Source organism: Plecotus auritus (genome assembly GCF_963455305.1).
Source record: "Plecotus auritus genome assembly, chromosome: X".
NCBI classification, from domain to species: Eukaryota; Metazoa; Chordata; class Mammalia; order Chiroptera; family Vespertilionidae; genus Plecotus; species Plecotus auritus.
Genome location: NC_137784.1, coordinates 41,007,816 through 41,032,851, shown reverse-complemented (window position 1 = coordinate 41,032,851; position 25,036 = coordinate 41,007,816). Strand labels below are relative to the sequence as shown.

Genomic DNA, 25,036 nt, shown 5'->3' with positions numbered 1-25,036 from the left:
ACCTCTCAGTCCGCAGGCTGACGCTCTATCCACTGAGCCAAACCAGTTTCGGCTGAAGGCAAACTTCTGACTGCTTTCCCTGCCCGAGAAGACCAAGGTGTTGGGCCAGGCCCTATGCATCCATCCAGCAAGCCTGTGACCGGTGTTAGCAAGAATGGGGAGACAATGAAACCACCACCAAAGGAAAGAAAGGGGGTGATTGTCTCCACCTGCTCCCCTCCCCCCACCACCCAAAAAAAAAAAAAAAAGAAACTAAATGAAATGGAGGCATGCAATATGTCAGAAAAAGAATTCAGAGTACTGGTCATGCAGTTCATAAACCAGATGAATGAGAAAACCAACAACTTATGTAAGAATCAGGAGAATATCAAAAATGATATAGCTACAATAAGAAACATGATGGAAGGTTTCAACAGTAGACTAGAAGAAGTGGAGGACCAAATTAGTGAATTAGAAAACAGGGCAGCGAAACACACACAATCTGAACAGTTATTGGAGAAAAAAATTAGAAAGCAGGAGGAGAATGGAGGAAGATGGCAGCAGAGGTGAGGGAGAGGGTGTGAGTGAGTGAGGGGGTGAAAGGAGAGTGTGTGGATGTGTGTGGTGTGTGTGTGAGGGACAGTTAAATCTGGCAGGAGCAGCAGGGGCTGGCAGATCAGGCTCTCTTGGACAGGGAGAAATTACCACCGCTGCGGGCGCTCCCTAGGCTGCGGGACTCGGGCACGGAGCCCACGCCATCTTGAAGGGGAGAGTGGCCTGTTCTAGTAACTCATCAGCAGCACCACCCAGAAAGGCCTTGGACACTGCCTGCGACCCAGCAGCCACTCCAGCCAAAATCCTGCTGCCCCACCCGCAGACCCGCAAACCCACAGACCATGGGACCTCTACCTCCAAGGGTGCACGCTTCCGCAGCAGTAAGTGCAAACTCCCCCTCCCCAGCGGCTTAACACCTAACACCACAGTTGCACTTCTCCAGCACCATAGTCGCGCTTCTCAAGCGCACAGGCTGCCTGAGCCTACCACTCCATAGGCTGCTAGTGAGTGCCGCTGCAGGGCTCACTCTTACCCAAACAAGGGCCCACTGCCCCAGCAGTAGAAATTCTGGATTCCCCCTTTCTGGATACCTCCCTGCAGCCACCTCGGTCACATGGATTCAGCGCCAGGGCTCCTCTGGGTGCCTGATCACACCGCCACTTGGCACGCGCAAACCCAACCAAGGGCATAAGGCCCCTGGCAGTAGAAATACAGACTTTCCACACACCCGGCTGCCAGCCCAGAGACACCTCAGTCACACGGCTTCAGCACAAGGGCCTCTCTGAGTGCACCGCCAGGGCAATCGGCCCCGGGGTACCCCTGGGAGTCACCACTGGGCTCACGCAAATTCAACCAAGGGCAGAGCAGCAAAAACGGTTTTCCGAGGGCACAAGGCCTCGGCAACAAAAAATGAGTCTTCCCACCCCACAGCTGCCAACCTCAGGGCACCATAGTCACACCTTTCCAAAGCACAGGCCTCCTGAGCCCCACTACCCTGACAGATGGCTCCTGGGTGCCTCTGGGATCCAACGCTGGGCACACACGATTTCAACCAAGGGCACAAGGCAGCAAAAATTGGGACATCCCCCAACCTGGCTGCTGACCTCTGGATACCGCAGCTGCACCTTTCCAGCACAGAGGCCTACTGAGCCCGCTGCCCCTATAGATAGGCAGCTCCTTGGTGCCTCGTTGAGCCCCAGCTCAGCATGCTCATATCTAAATAAGGGCGCACAGCCCCGACAGTAGAAATTTGGACTTCCCCCTTCCCGGCTGCCTACCCACAGACATCAGACACCGCATTGCATGGTATCAACACACAAGCCCCCTGAGGACACTGTCCCAGCAGGCAACTCCTGGGTGCCTCTGTGAGCTGCCACTAGGCGCACTTGTATCCAACCAAGAGCTCAAGGCCTTGCAACAAAAACTCGGACTTCCCACTCCTCAGCTGCTGACCTCCAGTCACTGCAGTTGCACAGATTCAGTGTACAAGCCCCATGAGCCCACTTCCCTGGCAAGTAGCCCCCAAGTGCTTCTCAGAACTGCCACAAGGCACAAACCCAGCCGCTGGTATCCAATCCCCGCAGTAGTGCTGCTCTGGCACAAGGGACTCCTGAGCCCACTGCCCCAGCAATGGGGCCTGGGCGCCTCTGTAAGCAGCCATTGGGCATGCATATCCAACCAAGGGAGCACATCCACCCAAGCAGAAACTGGGACTTTTCCCTCCACGGGGCCGGTGGTACACCACAATTGCTCTGATCCAGTGTGTGGGCCTCACGATATCACACCCCCAGCAGACGGCTCCTGGGCCCCTCTGTGTGCTGCCACTGGGCATGTGCCTCTCCAACCAGGGAAGCACGGCTCCCTCTGTAGGGTCCACGACATCCCTCTCCCGGCTGCCTACCTCTGGACAGCTCAGTGAATTACTGAGGACTTGCCTCCCTGGACAAGGTCACATTATTTCAGCCACAGACCCTGAGATTCCCACATCCCCATCCACTGGATCCTGAACTCCCTCGTGATTCAGAGAGAGAAATGACTTTGGCCAGAGTCCCACTGCCTCAACCAAAGACTAGGAGACATCCGACCCCCCTGTCATGGGCTCAGTGCCCCTCGCAGTGAGTTGCACAGCGACACTAATCCAGCAGGAGTCACACCACACTGGCCAAAGTCACAGTACCTGAGCCTCAAGCCCCAAGACTCCTTCCTCCCAAACTGTAGATTCTGGGAACCCACAGTGATAACATAGCAGTGAGACCTCAAACATCCTTTGCCATAAGAGCCGGAACCACAATCACATCCAAAACAGCGTGCACAAAAAAGCTGGGGGAGAGTCACATTGCCAATCCGAGAAGAGAATTCATCCACAAATAAGAAACTAACATTCAAGATCCAACTACATCATGAGAACCAAAATAGCTCAAGTAGGGAGCTCCACTAGATCACCAAGCCCAGGAGACCTGAGAGATCGGACCTCTAGTACCACCCCCAAAAGAACCTGGGTAGTGAAGCAGTTGGATCTTAGAAATAGAAATAATTAAAATGTTACAGAAAAAATTGGGGAGACAAAAAAACAATCCCCAAATAAAAGAAAAGGAGGAATAACTAGAAAGGGAATTAAATAAAATGGAGACAAGTAACATGTCAGAGAAAAAATTCAGAGTAATGCTTATAACAATGCTCAAACACCTGGATGACAAATACACACAATTCAATGACAATTATAAGGACTTGAATGAGAAAGTGACCACCATGAAAATGATCCGAGCCCTAACCAGTTTGGCTCATTGGATAGAGCATCAGCCTGAGGACTGAAAGGTCCCAGGTTCGATACCAGTCAAGGGCATATACCTTGGTTGCGGGCATATCCCCAGTAGGGGGCGTGCAGGAGGCAGCTGATCGATGTTTCTTTCTCATCAATGTTTCTAACTCTCTATCCCTCTCCCTTCCTCTCTGTAAAAAATCAATAAACTATATTTTAAAAAAAGAAAGAAAATGATCCAAGAGGAAATGAAGATTGACAAAGCTGCAATAAAGAACACAATGGAAGGCTAAAACAGTAGACTAGAAGACGCTGAGGAGCACATCAGCAAATTAGAAGACAAGGTAGGAAAAAACACACAAACACAACAACAAGTGGAAAGAAAACTTAAAAAGCAAGATGAGAGCCTAAGGGAGCTTTAGGACAATGCAAAACGAAAAAAAATCCAAATAGGGGTGCAAGAAGGAGAGGAAACTGAGCAAGTAATAGAAAGCCTGTTTGAAGAAATAATGACAGAAAACGTTGCTGAAAATGGCAAGAAAAAAACCACGCAAGTTCAAGTAGCACATAGAGTCCCAAACAATATGAACCCAAAAAGACCAACACCAAGACACAACATAATTAAATTGGCAAATATCAACAACAAAGTAAGAATCTTAAAGGCTACCAGAGAGAGACAGAAAGTTAGCTACAAGGGATCTCCGATTAGAATATCAACGGATTTCTCAACAGAAACACACCAGACCAGAAGAGAATGGAATGAAATATACAAAGGGATGCAAACCAAGGGACTAAGGAATGCAAAAAGGACTAAGAGAGTTTATTACCACCAAGCCAGCAAGACAAGAAATGCTAAAGGGACTGCTGTAAAAAAAAAGAAATAGGAAGTGAAGAAGGAACACAAACATTAAGAATAAAAATGATAACAAAAAAGTACATATCAATAATAACATTAAACATAAATGGAATAAATGCTCCAATCAAAAGACATAGGGTAGCTGAATGGATAGGAAAACATGACCCACATACGTGCTGTCTGCAAGAGACGCACCTCAGAACAGAGGATTCACAAAGACTGCTAGTGAAGGGATGGAAAAAAATTTTTCAGGGAAATGGAAATGAGAAAAAAGCTGGGGCTGCAATACTTATATCTGACAAAATAGACCTCAAACTGAAGGCCATAACAAGAGATAAGGAAGGCCACTTCATAATACTAAAAGGAGCAATTCAAAAAGAGGATATCACTCTGGTAAACGTATATGCACCCAATACAGGAGCACCCAAATACATAAAACAACTTCTGGAAGATATCAAGGGAGAGATCGATAGCATTACAATCATAGTAGGGGACTTTAATACCCCACTAGCACCATTGGACAAATCCTCTAAACAAAAAATCAGCAAAGAAACATCAATCCTAAATGACTCACTAGATCAGATCGACTTAATTGACATCTTCAAAACATTTCACCCAAAAGCTACAGAATATACATTCTTCTCCAGTGCACACGGAAAATTTTCAAAGATAGACCACATATTAGAACACAGACAAAGTCTCTTCAAATTCATAAAGATAGAAATCATAACAAGCATCTTCTCGGATCACAATTGCATAAAACTAGAAATCAACTACAATAAAAACAATGAAAAAAAATAAAACTTGGAGGGGAGGCTAAATAGCATGCTTTTAAACAATTATTAGGTTACCAAAGAGATCAAACAAGAAATTAAAACAATCCTGGAAACAAATGACAATGAAAACACAACAATCCAAAATCTATGGGACACAATGAAAGCAGTCCTGAGAGGGAAGTTCATAGCTCTACAGGCCTAGCTCAGAAAGCAAGGAAAAATGGTAATAAATTATCTAACCTTGCAACTTAAAGAACTAGAAAGAGAGCACCAAGAAAAGCCCACAGTAACCAGAAGGAAGGAGATAATAAAGGTCAGAGCAGAAATAAATAACATAGAGACCAAAAAAAAAAAAAATACATAAGATCAACAAAACCAAGAGCTGGTTCTTTGAAAGGATAAACAAGATTGATGAACCTCTAGCCAGGCGCACCAAGAAAGAGAGAGAGCCCAAATAAACAAAATCAGAAATGAAAGAAGGGATGTAACAACTGACCCCACAGATATACAAAGGATTATAAAAAACAATGCTATGAACAACTCTACTCCAACAAACTCAACAACCTCGACAAAATGGACACAATTCCTAGGAAATAAAGCTTCCAAAACTAAATCAGGAAGATTCAAAAAACTGAATAGGCCAATAACTACTGATGAAATTGTAACAGTAATCAAAAAGCTTCCAGCAAACAAAAGCCCTGGACCAGATGACTTCACAGGGGAGTTTTACTAAACATTCAAAGAAGAACTAAAACCAATCCTTCTCAGACTATTCAAAAAAAATTCAAGAGGAAGGCACACTTCCAAGCTCATTCTATGAAGCCAGCATTACCCTATTCTCAAAACCAGATAAAGATACCACAAAGAAAGAGAATTACAGGCCAATATCCCTGATGAATATAGATGCTAAAATCCTCAACATAATTCTAGCCAACTCGATCCAGCATTACATTAGAAAGATCATACACCATGACCAAGTGGATGTATTCCAGGAATGCAAGGCTGGTGGTACAATATCCGCAAATCAGTAAATGTGACACATCACATAAACAAAGTGAGAGACAAAAATCACATAATCACATCAATTGATGCAGAAAAGGCATTAGACAAAATCCAACAACCTTTTCTGGAAAAAAACGCTCAGTAAAGTGGGAATAGAGGGATCATACCTCAACATAATAAATGCCTAATATGACAAACCTACAGCCAACATCAGACTCAATGGGCAAAAACAAAAGCCATTTAGCCATGGCTGGTTTGGCTCAGTGGATAGAACGTCAGCCTGCGGACTGAGGGGTCCCAATTTCGAATTCAGTCAGGGGCATGTACCTTGGTTGCGGGCACATCCCCAACAGGGGGTGTGCAGGAGGTAACTGATCGATGTTTCTCTCTCATCGATGTTTCTAACTCTCTATCCCTCTCCCTTCCTCTCGGTAAAAAAATCAATAAAATATATTTTAAAATAATAAATAAAATAAAAAACTAAAACCATTTCCACGAAGAAAAGAAACAAGATCGGGATGCCCACTTTCACCACTCCTGATCAACATAGTACTGGAAGTGCTAGCCACAGCAATTAGACAAGAATAAGAAATAAAGGGCATCCAAATTGGAAAAGAAGAAGTAAAATTGTCATTATTTGCAGATGACATGATACTGCACATAGAAAACCCTAAAGACTCCATCAAAAAATTATTAGACGTAATAAATGAATTTGGGTGGAGAGAAACCAAGATGGCGGCATAGGTAGACACCTAAACTGCTGCCTCGCACAACAATTTCAAAACTACAACTAAAGACAAAACAGACATCATCCAGAACCACAGGAAGGCTGGCTGAGTGGAAATTTCACAACTAGAAAGAAAAAGAAAAGCACACTGAGACTTACAGGAGCTGGGGAAGGCAGAAGTACGGAGGCACTGGCAACTAAGTATGCGGCCGGCTCTCTCAATCGGGAGGGAGACAAAAGCTCCCAACTGCTTTGAACTCCAGTTCCGGGAGAGACTCTGGGGTCACAGAATCATACGGGGAGAAACTGGACTGTATGGCAGCGGGCGAAACTCAAGGGCGGATTTGTCTCAGAGGTGCTTGCAGCGATTACCATGGGACACTGAGACCCAGGGACCTCTTAGGGCAGGGCTGACAGGAAGCCATTGCTGTTTGCTCCGCCCTGAGATCCCGCCCCACGAAGCCATAGCTCACTGCTCCACCCTGAAACTCAGCCCCATGGAGGCTGAGCAAAGAAGCTTTTGCATATGAATCGCCTGGTTCTTTGAATTTTAAACTTAACTAACAAACTGCAGCTGAGTCAGTGAGACCCAGAACATCCAAAAGAAGGACCAAGACTCCGCAGCAGCTTGCATTGCTTCACAGCTGGGCCTCATCTGGGCACCTCCAAAACCCAAACAAAGAAGAGGAATCTGCAGATCTCTCTGTAGCTCCTGCTGGGTGGCCTCAGGCAGAGGCTAAATTAGCACCTCCTTGGAGATCCAAGACCCAGTGTACCCAGGAGTCAGAGTGGCACCATCCAGATTACAACTCCTCAGATCCATAAGGGACACACTCAGGGGCAGACTCAGTGAGCAACAAAGCCCCACTGAAACAAGTCGTGCCTCATAAAGGTGTCTCCAGCACAGACGTTCTCCCATCATAGAAACAGGTGATCCTCACAGCCAATTGGCCTAGAGGTCAATTCCTCCCAGTGATACCAGCAATCAAGGCTTAAATACAAGAAGATTGTGCACATAGCCCACAAAGGGGTACACCAAAAGTGTCCACCTCAGGTAATTGGGGAGGCTGAGCCACTGGGCCCTATAGGACACCTAGCACACAAAGCCACTCTATCAACTCAGGGAAGCAGCCAAAATGTGGAGACAAAGAAACAGGTCACAAATGAAAAAAATGGAGGAAAGCAAATGACTGGATATAGAGTTCAAAACCACGGTTATAAGGTTTTTCAAGAATTTTCTTTGAGGAGAAACCAAGATGGCGGCATAGGTAAACACCTAAACTGCTGCCTTGCACAACAATTTCAAAACTACAACTAAAAGACAGAACGGACACCATCCAGAACCACAGGAAAGGTGGCTGAGTGAAAATTCTACAACTAGAAGGAAAGAGGAAAGCTCACAGAGAATTGGAGGTACGGCAAAGGGGCTTTGTGCGCGCAGAGAGGAAGGGCGGCTGAGAGCCTGGCTGACTTTCTCTGGCGGAAGGGGGAAGGAAGCCTCCGACCGCACTGAACCCCAGTTCTGACAGCACTGAACTCCAGTTCCAGGCGAACCCCTGGGGACCCACGCTCTTACGGGGGGAGTCTGGACTCTCGGGCGGAGACTCGAGCTGGGAAAGGCAGAAGTCTGAAGGCGCACGCGGGCCAGTGCGCACAAAGGCTGCGGAGGTTGCCACAGGCTTTCCCTAGTGGAAGGGAGTCAGAGGGATCCTAACTGCACTGAGTCCCAGTTCTGACTGCAGTGAACCCCAGTTCCAGGCAAGCCCCTGGGGACCCACGCTCTTGTGGGGGGAGTCTGGACTCGGGCGGAGACTCGGGAGCCGGGGAAGGTGGAGGACTGAAAGCGCGCACGCGCGCTTGCCAGTGCGCACAAAGGCTGCGGAAGTTGCCACAGGCTTTCCCTAGTGGAAGGGAGTCAGAGGCTCCTGACGGCACTGAGCCCCAGTTCTGACTGCACTGAACCCCAGTTCCAGGCGAGCCCCTGGGGACCCACGCTCTTGTGGGGGGAGTCTGGACTCTCAGGCGGAGACTCGAGCTGAGGAAGGCAGAGGACTGAAAGCGCACATGCGCACAAGGGCAAGGCTGACAGGAAGCCAAAACTGAGACTCCACCCCATCCAAGCTGAGAACAGAGGCTATTGCAATTTGGCAAGTCTAATCCTATAAGGCTGTCTCCAGCACCGAACTTCTCCCAGCATAGACACAGCTGATCCTTACAGCCAACTGGCCCGGAGGTCAATTCTTCCCAGTGATACCAACAACAATAAAGACTTAATTACAACAAGGCTGTACACACAGTCCACAAAGGGGTGCACCAAGAGTGTCCAACTCAGGTTAAGTGGGGAAGCAGACCCACTAGGCCATATTGGAAACCTAGCACAAATATCTACCTTACCAACTCAGGGAAGCAGTGAAAATGCGGCGTCAAAAAATCAGATCAGAAACGAAAGAAATGGAGGAAAACAAACGACTGGATATAGAATTCAAAACCACGGTTATAAGACTTTTTAAGAATATCCTAGAAAAGGCCGATAAATATAACGAGACCCTCGAAGATATGAAAAAGGACCAACTAGAAATTAAACATACACTGACTGAAATAAAAAATATTATACAGAGACCCAGAAACAGAATAGAGGAACCCAAGAATCAAGTCAAAGAATTGAAATACAAAGAAGCAAAAAACACTCAACCGAAAAAGCAAAAAGCAAAAAAAAAAATCCAAAAAGTTGAAGATAATGTAAGAAGACTCTGGGACAACTTCAAGCGTACCAACATCAGAATTATGGGGGTGCCAGAAGAAGAGAGAGAGCAAGATACTGAAAACCTATTTGAAGAAATAATGACCGAAAACTTCCCCCACCTGGTGAAAGAAATAGACTTACAAGTCCAGGAAGCCCACAGAACCCCAAACAAAAGGAATCCAAAGAGGACCACACCAAGACACATCATAATTAAAATGCCAAGAGCAAAAGACAAAGAGAGAATATTAAAAGCAGCAAGAGAAAAACAGTTAATTACCTACAAGGGAGCACCCATACGACTGTCAGCTGACTTCTCAACAGAAACTATGCAGGCCAGACGGGAGTGGCAAGAAATTTTCAATGTGATGAATAGCAAGAACCTACAACCAAGATTACTCTACCCAGCAAAGCTATCATTCAGAATTGAAGGACAGATAAAGAGCTTCACAGATAAGAAAAAGCTGAAGGAGTTCATCACCACCAAACCAGTATTATATGAAATGCTGAAAGGTATTCTTAAAGAAGAGGAAGAAGAAAAAAGTAAAGAGAAAAATTATGAACAACAAATACATATCTATCAACAAGCGAACCTAAAAATCAAGTGAATTAAAAACCTGAGGAACAGAATAATCTGGTGAATATAATAGAATCAGGGGCATAGAAAGGGAGTGGACTGATAATTCTCAGGGGGAAAGGGGTATGGGGGGTTGATGAAGAGAATGGACAAAAATCATACACCTATGGATGAGGACAGTGGGGGGGAGGTAAGGGCAGAAGGTGGGGTGGGAAATGGGTGGAGGGGAGCTATGGGGGGAAAAAGGAGAAATAATTGTAATAATCTGAATAAAGATTTATTTAAAAAAAAAAGAAGTTAAAAAAAAAAGAATTTTCTTGAAAACACCGATAAATTTAGCAAGACCCTCGAGGATATGAAAAAGGACCAACTAGAAATTAAGCATACACTGACTGAAATAAAAAATAATGTACAGAGATCCAACAGCAGACTAGAGGATCACAAGAATCAAATCAAAGATTTGAAATACAAAGAAGCAAAAAGCACCCAACCAGAAAAGCAAAAAAAAAAAAAAAAGAATCCAAAAACATGAAGATAGTGTAAGGAGCCCCTGGGACAACTTCAAATGTACCAATGTCCGAATTATGGGGGTGCCAGAAGAAGAGAGAGAGCAAGATACTGAAAACCTATTTGAAGAAATAATGACAGAAAACTTCCCCCAGCTGGTGAAAGAAATAGACTTACAAGTCCAGGAAGTGCAGAGAACCCCAAACGAAAGGAATCCAAAGAGGACCACACCAAGACACATCATAATTAAAATGCCAAGAGCAAAATACAAAGAGAGAATATTAAAAGCAGCAAGAGAAAAACAGTTAGTTACCTACAAGGGAGTACCCATATGACTGTCAGCTGATTTCTCAACAGAAACTTTGCACGCCAGATGGGAGTGGCAAGAAATATTCAAAGTGATGAATAGCAAGAACCTACAACCAAGATTACTCTACCCAGCAAAGCTATCATTCAGAATTGAAGGTCAGATAAAGAGCTTCACAGATAAGAAAAAGCTAAAGGAGTTCATCACCGCCAAACCAGTATTATATGAAATGCTGAAAGGTATTCTTTAAGAAGAGGAAGAAGAAAAAGGTAAAGATAAACATTATGAACAACAAATACATATCTATCAACAAGTGAATCTAAAAATCAAGTGAATATAAAATCTGATGAACAGAATAAACTGGTGAATATAACAGAATCAGGGGCATAAAAAGGGAGTGGACTGACAATTCTCGGGGGCAAAAGGGGTGTGGGGGGTGCGGGACAAGGCTGGACAAAAATCGTACACCTATGGATGAGGACAGTGGGGGGGGGGGGTAAGGGCAGAGGGGCGGGAACCGAGTGGAGGGGTGCTATGGGGTGGGGGGTAAAAGAGGAACAATTGTAATAATCTGAACACTAAAGATTTATTTAAAAAATAAAAATTAAAAATAAATAAATAAATAAATTTGGCAATGTAGCGGGAAACAAAATTAATGCCAAGAAATCTATGGCATTTCTATACACCAACGGTGAACTTACAGAAAGTGAGACTAAGAAAACAATCCCATTTACCATCGCACCAAAAAAAATTAAGATACCTAGGAATAAACTTAACTAAGGAGGTAAAAGACCTCTACTCAGAAAACTACAGGACATTGAAAAAAGAAATAGAGGAAGACATAAATAGATGGAAGAGCATACCATGTTCATGGATTGGTAGAATCAACATCATTAAAATGTCCATACTACCCAAAGCACTCTATAGATTCAATGCACTCCCCATTAAACTACCAGCGGCATATTTCACAGACTAGAACAAACTCTCCAAAAGTTCATCTGGAATAAAAAAAGACCCCAAATAGCCACAGCAATCCTGAGAAAGAAGAACAAAGTAGGTGGGATCTCAATACCAGATTTCAAGCTGTATTACAAAGCCACTGTTCTCAACACTGCCTGGTACTGGCACAAGAACAGACATATAGACCACTGGAATAGAATAGAGAATCCAGATATTGACCCAAACCACTATGTTCAATTAATATTTGACAAAGAAGACAAGAGCATACAGTGGAGTCAAGACAGTCTCTTCAATAAATAGTGTTGGCAAAATTGGACAAATACATGCAAAAAAATAAAACTAGACCACGAACTTACACCATACACAAAAATAAACTCAAAATGGATAAAGGACTTAAATGTAAGATGGGGAACCATAAAAAACTTAGAGCAAACCACAGGAAGCGAAATATCAGACATTTATCATAGCAGTATCTTTACCGATACAGCTGCTACGGCAATAGAAATTAAGGAGAAAATAAACAAATAGGACTACATCAAAATAAAAATCTTCTGCACAGCAAAAGAAACCATCAACAAAACAACAAAAAAACCCACTGCATGGGAGAACATATTTGCCCATATTATCTCTAATAAGGATATAATCTCGAAAATTTACAGGGAACTCATACAACTTAACAAAAGAAAGATAAACAGCCCTATCAAAAAATGGGCAAAGGACCTAAATAGACACTTTCCAAAAGAGGACATATGGAAAGCCAAGAGACATATGAAAACATGCTCAAAGTCACTAATCATCCGATAAATGCAAATCAAAACAACAATGAGGTACCATCTCACACCTGTCAGAACTATAATCAACAAATGACAAGTGCTGGCAAGGATGTGGAGAAAAAGGAACCCTCATGCACTGCTGGTGGGAATGCTGATTGGTGAGAATGCTACTGGTGCAGCCACTGTGGAGAACAGTATGGAGTTTCCTCAAAACTAAAAACTAAAAATGGAACTCCAATTTGACTCAGTGATTCCACTTCTAGGAATATATTCCAAGAAATCAGAAACACCAATCAGAAAGGATAAATGCACCCCTACGTTCATAGAGCACAATTTCCAATAACTAAGATTTGGAAACAGCCTAAGTGCCCATTAGCAGACAAATGGATTAAAAAACGGTGGTACATCTACACAATGGAATATTGTGCTGTAAAAAAGAAGAAACTCATACCATTTGCAACAGCATGGATGAGTCCAGAGAGCATTATGCTAAGCGAAATAAGCCAATCGGAGAAAGATAAATACCGCAAGATCTCACTTATTTGTGGAATATAGTGAACATAAATCGATGAACAAAAACAGATCCAGAGACAGAGAAGCATGGAACTGTCAAACCTCAGAGGGAAGGCATAGGAATGGGGAGTGGGGTAAGAGATCAACCAAAGGACTTATATGCATGCATATAAGCATTACCAATGGACACAGTCACTAGGGGGTGAGGGCATGTGCTGGGGGATGGGTGTAGCCAGAAAGAGGTCAATAGAGGGGAAAAAACAATATTGTAATAGCTATGTATGGGCCAGACGGGGTATTTAAAATATTAGGAGGACCACTCTATAATGTATATGATTGTCTAACCACTATGTTGTGCACCTGAAACTAATACAGAATAATATTGAATATGAACTATAATGGAAAAAAAAAGATGAAAATGTTATGTTTTTCATCATAAAAAAAAAAAAAAGAAGAGATAAGCCTACAATATATCTAACTTTAGGAGGAAAAAGAAAGGTGGGCATCAGGGATGCTGCTAACTCCGGGGTTAGCAATAAATAACCTTTGGTCCTCAAAAAAAAAAGGTTTTCAGTAATAAAAATCAAAATTTCATAAAATTACTATGGATTTCCTCATCTTAAAAATCTGCATTAACATTTTTTTAAACTCTGTGAGTCAAACTTAATATCTTGATATGAACACTTCTATAAAAAATGACTAAGATGCCCTGGTTGGGTGGTTCCCCTGGTTGGAGCATCATCACATACAACAAAAAAGGTTGCAGGTTCAACTCCTGGTAAGGGCACATACCTAGGTTGTGGGTTTGATACACAGTCGTAGCGGGTTGGGAGGCAATCCATCAAAAACTAGCACTGATGTCTTTATCTTGCTCTCCCCTCTCTCCATCCCTCCCCCACTCCCTCCCTCCCTCCAAATTTTAAAAAATATTAATTAATTAATTAATTAATTAATATAAAAACATACTCTTAGGTGAGGATTATTTTTCATTTTTTTATAAAAATTTAAAGAGCCCTGGCTGGTGTGGTTCAGTTGGTTGGGTATCATCTCATGTATCACAGGGTGTCGGCCTATAGACTAAAGGTTTCTGCACTTGATTCAAGTCAACGGCCTGTATCTCGGTTGCAGGCTTCATCCCTGGCCCTGGTCAAAGCACATGCGGAAGGCAACTAATAGATGTGTCTCTCTCATATTGATGTTTCTCTTTCTCTGTCTCTACCCCTCCCTTTCACTCTAAAAATCAATGGAAAAATATCCTCGGGTGAGGATTAACAAATAAATAAATAAATAAATAATCCAACCACACTGAAAGAGAAATTATGAGAAAAACTATAGAGTGTTACTATACCCAATTAAACATTTTTCAATTATAAAGTAAATATATGTATGTGTGTAGCAGGGGAGAATCCTATCTAATAAAAGAGTAATATGCAAATTGACCATCACTCCAACACACAAGATGGCTGCCCCGATGTGGTCAAAGATGGCTGCCCCCATGTGGACACAAGATGGCCACCACAAGATGGCCAGCAGGGGAGGGCAGTTGGGAGGGACCAGGCCTGCAAGGGAGGGCAGTTGTGGGCGATCAGGCCAGCAGGGGAGGGCAGTTGGGGGGGACCAGGCCTGCAGGGAGGGTAGTTGGGGGCAATCAAGCCTGCAGGGGAGGGAAGTTAGGGGTGACCAGGCCTGCAGGGGAGGGCAGTTAGAGGCAATTGGGCTGGCAGGGGAGCAGTTAGGCATCAATCAGGCTGGCAGGGGAGTGGTTAGGGGGTGATTGGGCAGGCAGGCAGAAGCAGTTAGGGGCAATCAGGAAGGCAGGCAGGCGAGCAGTTGGGAGCCAGCAGTCCTTGATTTTGAGAGGGATGTCCGACTGCCCGTTTAGGCCTATCGGGATCGGGCCTAAACGGGCAGTTGGACATCCCTCAAGGGGTCCCAGATTGGAGAGGGTGCAGGCTGGGCTGAGGGACAATTCCCCCCCCCCTCCGTGCACGAATTTCGTGCGACAGGCCTCTAGTATCCATATAAAAATCTCAGCTTTTAATCAAACTTCAGGTTAAAAAAAAAGAATGCTAATTTAGAAAAATACCTAGCAATATGATTTTTCTCCTAAAAGCTCAGTTTTAAATATGCTTCACACCATGTAAAAATACACATTAAGAATATTCCAAAAATAATTCTTTTTACAGGAGGAATGGATTCTTCAATGATCGTTTTAGTATGCAAACTCTAAAGACAAAGCTTGGTTTAATGATCCACAACACTAACAATGTTAAACATGAACACAATACCATCTTATCGCTGGGACTAACTGTCAGTAAAATATAGAACATTCTTAAGATTTTTTTGGTCAAAATATTTCTATTAAAATTTAAAACATTAAGGAATCATAATGCATTTTCAATGCCAAACTAACTGTAGAACTGTAACAATAATAAAAAATTATGTGAATAAATGTCTTTTCAATGAAAGAACCAATTTAAAACACGATTAAAAGGGATTCAGAAGACAACATTAAAATAATTGTACATTTACCCACCCAGTGTGACTCAGTGGATGAAGGTCAACCTATGAAGCAGGAGGTCAAGTTCAATTCCTGGTCAGAGCACATGCCTGGGTTGTGGGCTCGATCCCCAGTAGGGGACATGTAGGAGGCAGCCACTCAATGATTCTCATCATTGATGTTTCTATCTCTCTCCCAATCCCTTCTTCTCTGAAATCAATAAAAATTTAAAAATAAAAAAGAATATGGTACATTCAAATAACTGACTGTAACATTACATGTATAAGTTAAATAATCTGACAAACTGGTATTATTATACTCCCTTTCAAAAAGTACATAAAGCTTAATCTATGAAATATAAAGTAAATTCTCAGTTATAGAAAATTCAAAAGATAAAGGTAGTCTACTACTTATATATTTTTAAAGGCTCTACCAAAAAAGTAATGAGCCCTGACCAGTTTGGCTCAGTGGATAGAGAGTCAGCCTGCAGACTGAAGGGTCCCATGTTCGGTTCTGGTCAATGGCATGTACCTTGGTTGTGGGCACATCCCCAGTAGGGGGTGAGCAGGGGGCAGCTGATTAACGTTTCTCTCTCATCGATGTTTCTAACTCTCTATCCCTCTCCATTCCTCTCTGTAAAAAAAAATCAATAAAATATATTTAAATATATATATATATATACATATAAAAAGTAATGAAAGTTAAACTGCCAATCTATAATATTTTTCATCATTTATTAAATATATGCAATTATGCAGAAATAATTTACAAGTTAGAGCTATCAAATCTGAATGATGCCACCTAATTGTAGGCTAAATAGAAACTTATTTATTCATACCCACTAACATATTCAGGGCACGGCTAAGTCTTTTATATTGACCTCAAAAGCTATCACTGCTTTAAAATAGAGAAGATAACTAAGAGTGAAATCTGTTGTAAAACTTTCACACAATGCCGAAACCGGTTTGGCTCAGTGGATAGGGCGTCGGCCTGCGGACTGAAGGGTCCCGGGTTCGATTCCGGTCAAGGGCATGTACCTTGGTTGCGGGCACATCCCCAGCGGGAGGTGTGCAGGAGGCAGCTGATCGATGTTTCTCTCTCATCGATGTTTCTAACTCTCTATCCCTCTCCCTTCCTCTCTCTGTAAAATATCAATAAAATATATTTTAAAAAAAAAAAAAACTTTCACACAAATATATAAGTATATAAGTTATATATAAGTATATGTTATATAAAATAAATGTTTTGGGAATTATAAAGTACTTCCTCAATTTCAGAAATATCAAAATATCTTTGGCTATAAACTAGCCTGCATTATCTCAATTCCAGCAAATTCTTTCAAGTGTCATAAAAAGATGCATTATAATTAAAATCAAAAGCTTGAACAAGGAAAAAGTTTTACAGCCTGGCCAGCAGGGCTCAATGGTTGAGCATTAACCTATGAACCAGTAGATCACAGTTTGATTCCAGGTCAGGGCACATGCCCGCGTTGTGGGCTCAATCCCCAATGTGGGGCATGCAGAAGGCAGCTGATCAATGACTCTCTCTTATCATTGATGTTTCTAGCTCTCTCTCTGTTTCCCTTCCTCTCTGAAATCAATTTAAAAGAATTTTTTTAAAGAAAAAGGTTTTATAGAAATTTATTGCATTCAATTAGTTAAGCATTTGCCTTAATACAGTACTTAATTCTCCATAACATCAACGCTGAAAATGTATTACAATACTGCTAAAAAGCAATCATAAAATGTATACATAATTTATACACAATTATACAACAGTGTACAAATTTACACACAGTACAACATGCTATCTACCAAAATACATCCTGATTCCAAAATGTAAAATTGGTAAAAATAAATTCTAATACTTAATCATGATCTACAAATTTCTAAAAGCTGCTTAATTCATATTCAAATACGCTCAACCACACCACCTAAACTAAAATAGTTCAAAAAGGTATTTGTATCCCCATCATTAGACAATCCATGAGTAATTCATACCTCTTTGATATATGACACAAGTTATTAATGGTATATATCAGTGATTTTCAACCTTTTCATCTCATGGCACACATCTGATTACTAAATTTCTGCCCGGCCTGCATGGCTCAGTGGTTGAGCATCAACCTATGAAACAGGAGGTCACCGTTCAATTCCTGGTCAGGGCACATGCCCAGGTTGCAAGCTCAATCCCCAGTGTGGGACATGCAGGAGGCAGCCAACCAATGATTCTCTCATCATTGATGTTTATATCTCTCCCTTCCTCTCTGAAATCAATAAAAATATTTTTTTTAAATATTTTATTGATATTTTACAGAGAGGAAGAGAGGGATAGAGAGCTAGAAACATCGATGAGAGAGAAACATCGATCAGCTGCCTCCTGCACACCTCCCACTGGGGATGTGCCCGCAACCAAGGTACATGCCCTTGACCGGAATCGAACCTGGGACCCTTCAGTCCGCAGGCCGACGCTCTATCCACTGAGCCAAACCGGTTTCGGCAATAAAAATATTTTTAAGAAACTTATTATAATTACTAAATTTCTGCAACACTCAAAAGTATGTTATATTTTTTGCATATCTGACAAAAAATAGGTATGATTCTGATTCATTTACACTGGAAGGCTATTGTTGTGTTGGCTGGTGTCATTTTTTTTATTTGACAATCAAAGGGAAAAGAGGTCAATACTCCTGACTTAGTCAGATATTGCATGTTTTAAAAATTCTTGCAGAACACCAACATGCCACAGCACACTGTTGGAAAATCACTGGGTATGTGTATATTAAATTGAGTATAATGAAAAACATGCTCAAGATAAAACTGAATTCTCAAAATACTCAAAAGGGTTGTATTTCTTAACTACAAACATAAGATGGAATTATATACATCTTCAACAAAATACTTGCCAGTTACAGACAGATGTAATAAAGTACTTAAAAGATGAAAATGATGTTTATATTTTGACAAGCTCTAACACAAATAAAAAATTATCATACCTTAATGATACTCTCAATTGGTGATTAGATATGAAATTAAGGTTCATCACTCACATTAAAATTATAATATAGCATGTTTTAAACATTCTTAGCCTTTCAATAATATTTGATGCCTCATGTTTTATAGGAAAACAAATAGCATAAATAAGTGAAAAGGAATTAAAGAATTTTAAAATACATTTTTAAATGCTTTCATAATCTCTCTGTGATCATGTACTACATAAATCCCTGATGAATAAAATATATGTCCTTACCATCCCATTCTGGACCCCACACCTATCCCATAAAAAATTGAATATATAATAAAAAATAGCCCTAGCTGGTTTGACTCAGTGGATAAGAGTGTCTGCCTACGGACCAAAAGGTCCCAGGTTCGATTGCAGTCAAGGACACATATCTTGGTTGCAGGCTCCTCCATGGCCCGGGCCCTGGCCAGGGCATGTGCAGGAGGCAACCAATTGATATGTTTCTCTCACATCGATGTTTCTCTCTGTCTTTTCCTCTCTCTTCTACTATCCCTAAAAATCATTGGAAAAATATCCTCAGTTGAGGATTAACAAAAAAATAATAAGTAGCAAAGCAGCATCTGTCTTTGTATACATGATTAAACTCTATTCAAAGTGCAAAATAAAACTGTTCATTTACCCTAATAAAAATGTTTTCCTGCTAATTAGGAGAATGCTGATCTTTGAAACAGAAAAACCTATCAGCAGCAGCAAGATATAAAACAGAGCTAGAATAACAGCTATCCTTAGAAAGTTATGACACAAAAATTACATATATATTTTCATGTTTTCTTAACATTAGAGCTTACTATTAGGAATAAATGGATGATTAATATAGTGTTCTTTAATAAAACCCATCAAGTCTATCAGATTTTAGGGACTTAGAATTAATCAGAGAAAACTTCATCCAACACTTTCATTTTAGAGATCAGAAAATTTTGGCAAAGAGTACTTAAGTCACTTGACCAAGATTACAGAGACAGTTGTTATAAAAATTATAAGTCAGATATTCTTATTTCTATTACTTCAAAATTCCATCCATTTCACCACACTTGGCTGAAGATTATGAATGTGGGGTATACTGTAGAGCAGGGAAAGGTTTAAAAGCCATGTAAAAACATTATGGTTATATTCTTTAATATTTTCTTTATTCTCCATTGCTGGAATATGAGCATGCCTTTGTATGTTTCTCTTCTCCCAGCCATCCCTTAGTTAATAATATCTGTACAGGCTATACTGTTCACATTTACACTTATTGTTTAAGTCTTATTAAAATTAATGTCTATTTCTATTTTATTTGAAAAATAGTTGAAATCTGTATCAGTCTGGACACTTTGTAAATTAATACTAATTTTGAAAGCAATTTCTTAATCTTAAATATCTGAGTAATGTCCTTTTTTTTACTTTGAACAGATTTTAATAAATAGGACTACTATAATGGATAGCAATTAAAAACAATACTCAACCCTGACCAGGGTGGCTCAGTGGTGCCTGCACACCAAGGGGTCAAGAGTTCGATTCCAGATCAAGGTACCTGGGTTGGGTTGCAGGTTGGATCCCAGGCTCCTCGTAAGGGCGTGCGCAGGAGGCAACCAATCAATGAGTCTCTTTCACATTGATGTTTCTCTCTCTCTCTCTCTCTCTCTCTCTCTCTCTCTCTCTCTCTCTCTCCCCCCCCTCTCTCTCCCTGTCCCTCTCTCCCTCCATCCCTCCTTTCTACTCTTTTTAAAAATCAATGGAAAAAATACCCTCAGTTGAGGATTTTTTAAAAATCAAATATTAAGGAGTTGTCACCAATTTGAGATAATTTCATCAATAAAATAATCTATAAAAATTAAAATATTCTCAAAAATTAGTTTACATAAAAATACAAAATTGACAGTGCTATACGTATTTATAACATACCCTATGCTAGGTGTGTCAATATTTATATTTACTTTCTCTTAAAGTTTCTAAGTTTTAGCCTATTTTCTGGCCTTTCTTTCAAACTTGAGGAAAGACTGTGAGCAGTCTTTCTAATGCACTCCTGGTTTTTACAACCAGCTTGAGGTTCCATTGTTGCTGTTTGTGCCCACTCCTAGGGTGTGTTATAATCTTTTTAAAGTCCTTACAGATAGAACCATACCTATTCTCAGGATCATTGTCATCGTCATCATCATCCACTGTGACAGGCACTGATTTAGATAAGTCTTCATCTCCTTGAAGGAAAAAAAGCATACTTAAAATTAGTTTTAAGTTATCTACATAAGTAAAACCATGTAAAATAAAACAGAAAGCCTAAAACTTTAATAACAACTAGGTGGTTCTAAACTGTACTGTGGGGTCCGAAACATGATTTAAAGAATTTATAAGAAAAGCACATGGATAATTTAAAAAGTGCCAGTAGTAAAATGATAAATAAGTTGGATCTTATGTATTTCAAAGTTCCTTTCCAGAGCACAAGGGTTTTACTGCTCATCCTTCAGGTAGCAAATCTTTTATCATTTACCATCACATTAGCATAAGTTTCTTACTAAATAAGTTTCATAGTGATCCATTTTAAGTTTAAAGCTAACAGATGTATATTTTTTTTCTGTATTACTAAAGAATAGCATAATTGCTATCAATATTTTGGTGGTACCAAATAATTTCAAATATACTTGAATTTGTATAATATTAATGAGTAGAATTATACAGATACATTCAAGTACAGTATAACTTACGTCCTTATAAAAAGCTACTCTTCTTTCCTTTGATTAAAACTCTAAAGACATTAACATTTGGCATTTCATTATATGTAAACTGTGCCTCAAAAACAAACTTAGCCCTAGCTGGTTTGACTCAGTGGATAGAGCATCGGCCTGCGGACTCAAAGGTCCCGGGTTCGATTCTGGTCAAGGGCACATGCCTGGGTTGCGGGCTCAATGCCCAGTAGGGGGCGTGCAGGAAGCAGCCGATCAATGATGTTTCTATCTCTCCCTCACCCTTCCTCTCTGAAATAAATAAAAATATATTTTTTTAAAAAACAAACTTAAATATTAAACTCTCATTAATACTATATATGCTGATGTAATTAGGAAGATGTATGCTGATGTTTATTATTTCTTTTGAAATGCATCCAAAATCTCAAGAGCATTACACTGAGTGAAAGAAAGCCAATCTCAAAAGGTTACATACTTCATGATTCATTCTCAAAATAACAAACATAAAAATCAGGTTAATAAGTTGGTAGGAGTTAATAGGGAGGGGATAAAGAAGGAAGCTGTGCATAAGGTGTAGAACAAGGAAAACTTGTGGTAACCGGACAGTTCAATATCTTGGTTGTGATTTACAAAGCTACACATGATATAATCTCATAGAACTGTATTTATACATATATGTATACATACATACATACATACACAAAAGAATAAATGCATGTAAAACTGGTAAATCTGAATAAATCTTTCATTTCCTGTTTTTGACATTGTACTACAGTCATGCAAGATGTTACCAGTAGGAGAACGGTAGGATATCCAAAATCTCCCTGTACATTTTTTTGGTTGCAAATTCCTGTGAATTTATAATTATTTCAAAATAAACAGTTAAAAAGGCAAACAAAAGTTAGTTACATTGATGGATAGAAGAATAGATATCTTGAAAAACAGTACTCCTTACATATGCAAATACAGTACAATATTAACAAAAGAAACTTTTCTTATTAAATTTTTTTCATAATAAAATATTTGAAAAAAATTTTGGAGAGAAAAAAATCCATAAAGAATGCAGACAGCTACATGTTCAGGACAGAAATACAGAAAGGAAAAATTAAATACAGAAAAGCAAAAATAAATCTCAAAATATTCTAGCAAACTCAGAATACCTCATTCAAGCAGACCAATCCTATATAATAAAGAGCTAATATGCAAATGGTTGTCACGCCCTCATGTCATCATGCCATAATGGCTCAGACACTCAACACCTGGGAGAGAGGTATGGGGACCAGCCAGGCACAAATGAGCTCGTGAGAGAGGAATGGGGAACAGCAAAGCACAAGTGAGCTCACAACAGAGGAATGGGGACCAGCTAGGCTGCCGCCTGGGAGAGGGACAAGCCACCTGCCCTGCGGTTCCGGGCGCCAACGGCTATGCCTGCGCCTACGGCCTGGAGGAGGGACAAGCCACCCGCCCCACGGTCCTGGGCACCTGTGGCTGCGGCCTGGGTCCTGGGTGCCTTCGGCCAGCCGGAGGAGGGAATCCTGGGTCCCAGGTGCACAGCAAGGCAGAGGCGGTTAGGGGCGATCAGGACAGCAGGGGAGCAGTTGGGTGTGATCAGGCCAGTAGAGTAGCAGTTAGGGGCAATCAGGCAGGCATGCCAAGGTGGTTAGGGGTGATCAGGCAGTGAGGCAGAGGGGTGAGAGGTGATCAGGCAGGCAGGCAGGTGAGCAGTTAGGAGCCAGCGGTCCAGGATTGCGAAAGGCAGTCAGACATCCCCCGAGGGGTCCCGGATTGGAGAGGGTGCAGGCCAGGCTGAGGGACCGCCCCGCTCCCATGCACAAATTTTGTGCACCAGGCCTCTAGTCTTCAAATGAAATATCACTAGTAAATATTACTGTCATTCTTCTTTACTATAAATTTGATCCATTCTTTAAACTAGTGTTTAAATGCTATTTGTTTACCTCCAACAGATTAAGTAGCTCACTTGCTTTTATCACACAGCCCCATTTCACTTTTATATCTTTTTTCTGGTATTTTTTTAATGATTTATCTATGTCTATCTTGCTCATTAGACTGCAATCTCCTAGCACCGTGTACTTAATCTTGGTTGCTTACACCATTCCCAAGCCCCAATTTCTTTTTTCTTTTTATAATGAATCTTTATTTCTATAAAAAGAATCTGAGTTTCTAAAAGGCAGTACAGATATGCTGGGAGATAATACATGCTATTCATATCCTCAGTATGAAATATATGGTGTATCTGTATACAGATTCTTGCCTTCATAAATGAAAACAGTAATCAGTAACACTGATTTACAGCAAATTAAAGTGTATAAAGTACAGTTCAGTTTACAAAGAAATAATTCTACTCCCCTCTACAAGCCCCAATTTCTAACAAAATGTTGTACCATGTAATAGGATAACCAACTTTGCTGAATAAATTAGAATCCTCTAAATCCATGAGAGCAGGTGAGGCTTTTTAAGAGCTCATAAAATTTTTCAACTAAATTAACTTGGACATAGTAGGGGAACAAATAAATATAGCTTGCTTATGTATGCATTCAAGCAAATTCTTAAAGAATGCCACTTTTATCATTGGCTTATATCCAAACTTATCTTGAAAAACAGCACTTTTTACATAGTGCTGGTATTAAATACCCTTCAGATTCTTTTCTGTTTAAGTATTTCTTTGACAAAGTCCATTTTTTAGATGTGTTAACTCCCTAGCAAATTTACCTTCTTTTTTTTCATCTAAAGTAATCAGTTCGAAGAAATATACAGGGTAAACAAAATCTGAACAAGGCTTATGACACCAAATAGTTGAGAGACTGGCATCTGCTGAAGTTCTGAATTCTTAAGGCTTCTCTGGATATAAAATGAGAAAGGATTCACCTCCCCATCAGGACACTGGTCCTTCAGAATAAAGCTATATAAGTCCAAACAGAACACAATGATCTAGACTACGGCTGGGTTAAGAAATTATTGGGCAATGCCCCCTCTGAGTATTTGCCATATGTTGCCACCTCTTCTTAAGATCTGATGAACACATATTGCATATTACACTAGGTATTAACAGTTCCAAACATGAAAGATATATCATAGATGTCTTCATATGTGTCATATCTAATTAGATTTGGGGAAATGAAAATCAATATTTGAAATCAAACATATTGATTTCACTAGGGAAGCGGTTTAACCATGAAAACCAGTTTTTCAAAGTTTAAGATTAGTTCAATAGCCTAGAATTTGCTAATGAGAATACTCCATGTAACTACAATTTATTCTTCTTATACTCTAATCATTAATAAGTTTCCTTAAGTAACCTGATAACAAAAACATTGATTTGACAAAGTAACTATGATATTGTATTTTGTTTCCAATTTTGATTGAATTTATTAAGGTGACATTAGTTAATAAAATTATATAGGTTTCAGGGGTACAATTCTACAATACATAGTCTGTATATTGTATTGTATGCTCACCACCCAAAGTGAAGTCTCCTGCCATCACCATGTATCCCCCTTTTATCCTCTTCTACCTGTGCCCGACCCCCCTTTCCCTTTGATAATCACCATACTGTTGCCTGTGTCTACAAGTTTTTTGTTTGTTTTGCTTAATCCCTTCACCTTTTCACCCAGCCCCCCAAATCCCTTCTCTCTAAAAGCTCTCAGTCTGTTTTCTGTATCTATGAATCTGTTTCTATTTTCTTGTTAGTTTAATTTATTTATTAGATTCCAAATATATGTGAAATCATATGGTACTTGTCTTCTCTGACTGGCTTATTTCACTTTGCCAAATACTCTCTAGTCAATCCATGCTGTCACAAAGAGT

The 25,036-nt window shown here is 40.6% G+C and overlaps 1 protein-coding gene across 12 annotated transcripts in view; it reads right to left on the bottom strand.

The window, feature by feature from the left end:
- Window positions 1–25,036, bottom strand: part of ATRX (ATRX chromatin remodeler) — a 349,866-nt gene that overhangs the window by 216,338 nt on the left and 108,492 nt on the right. For all 12 annotated transcript variants that reach the window (XM_080653251.1, XM_080653256.1, XM_080653261.1 and 9 more), the window contains one exon: window positions 20,656–20,728. In XM_080653251.1, the coding sequence (XP_080509377.1) occupies window positions 20,656–20,728 (73 nt within the window). The remainder of the gene's footprint in view (window positions 1–20,655; window positions 20,729–25,036) is intronic.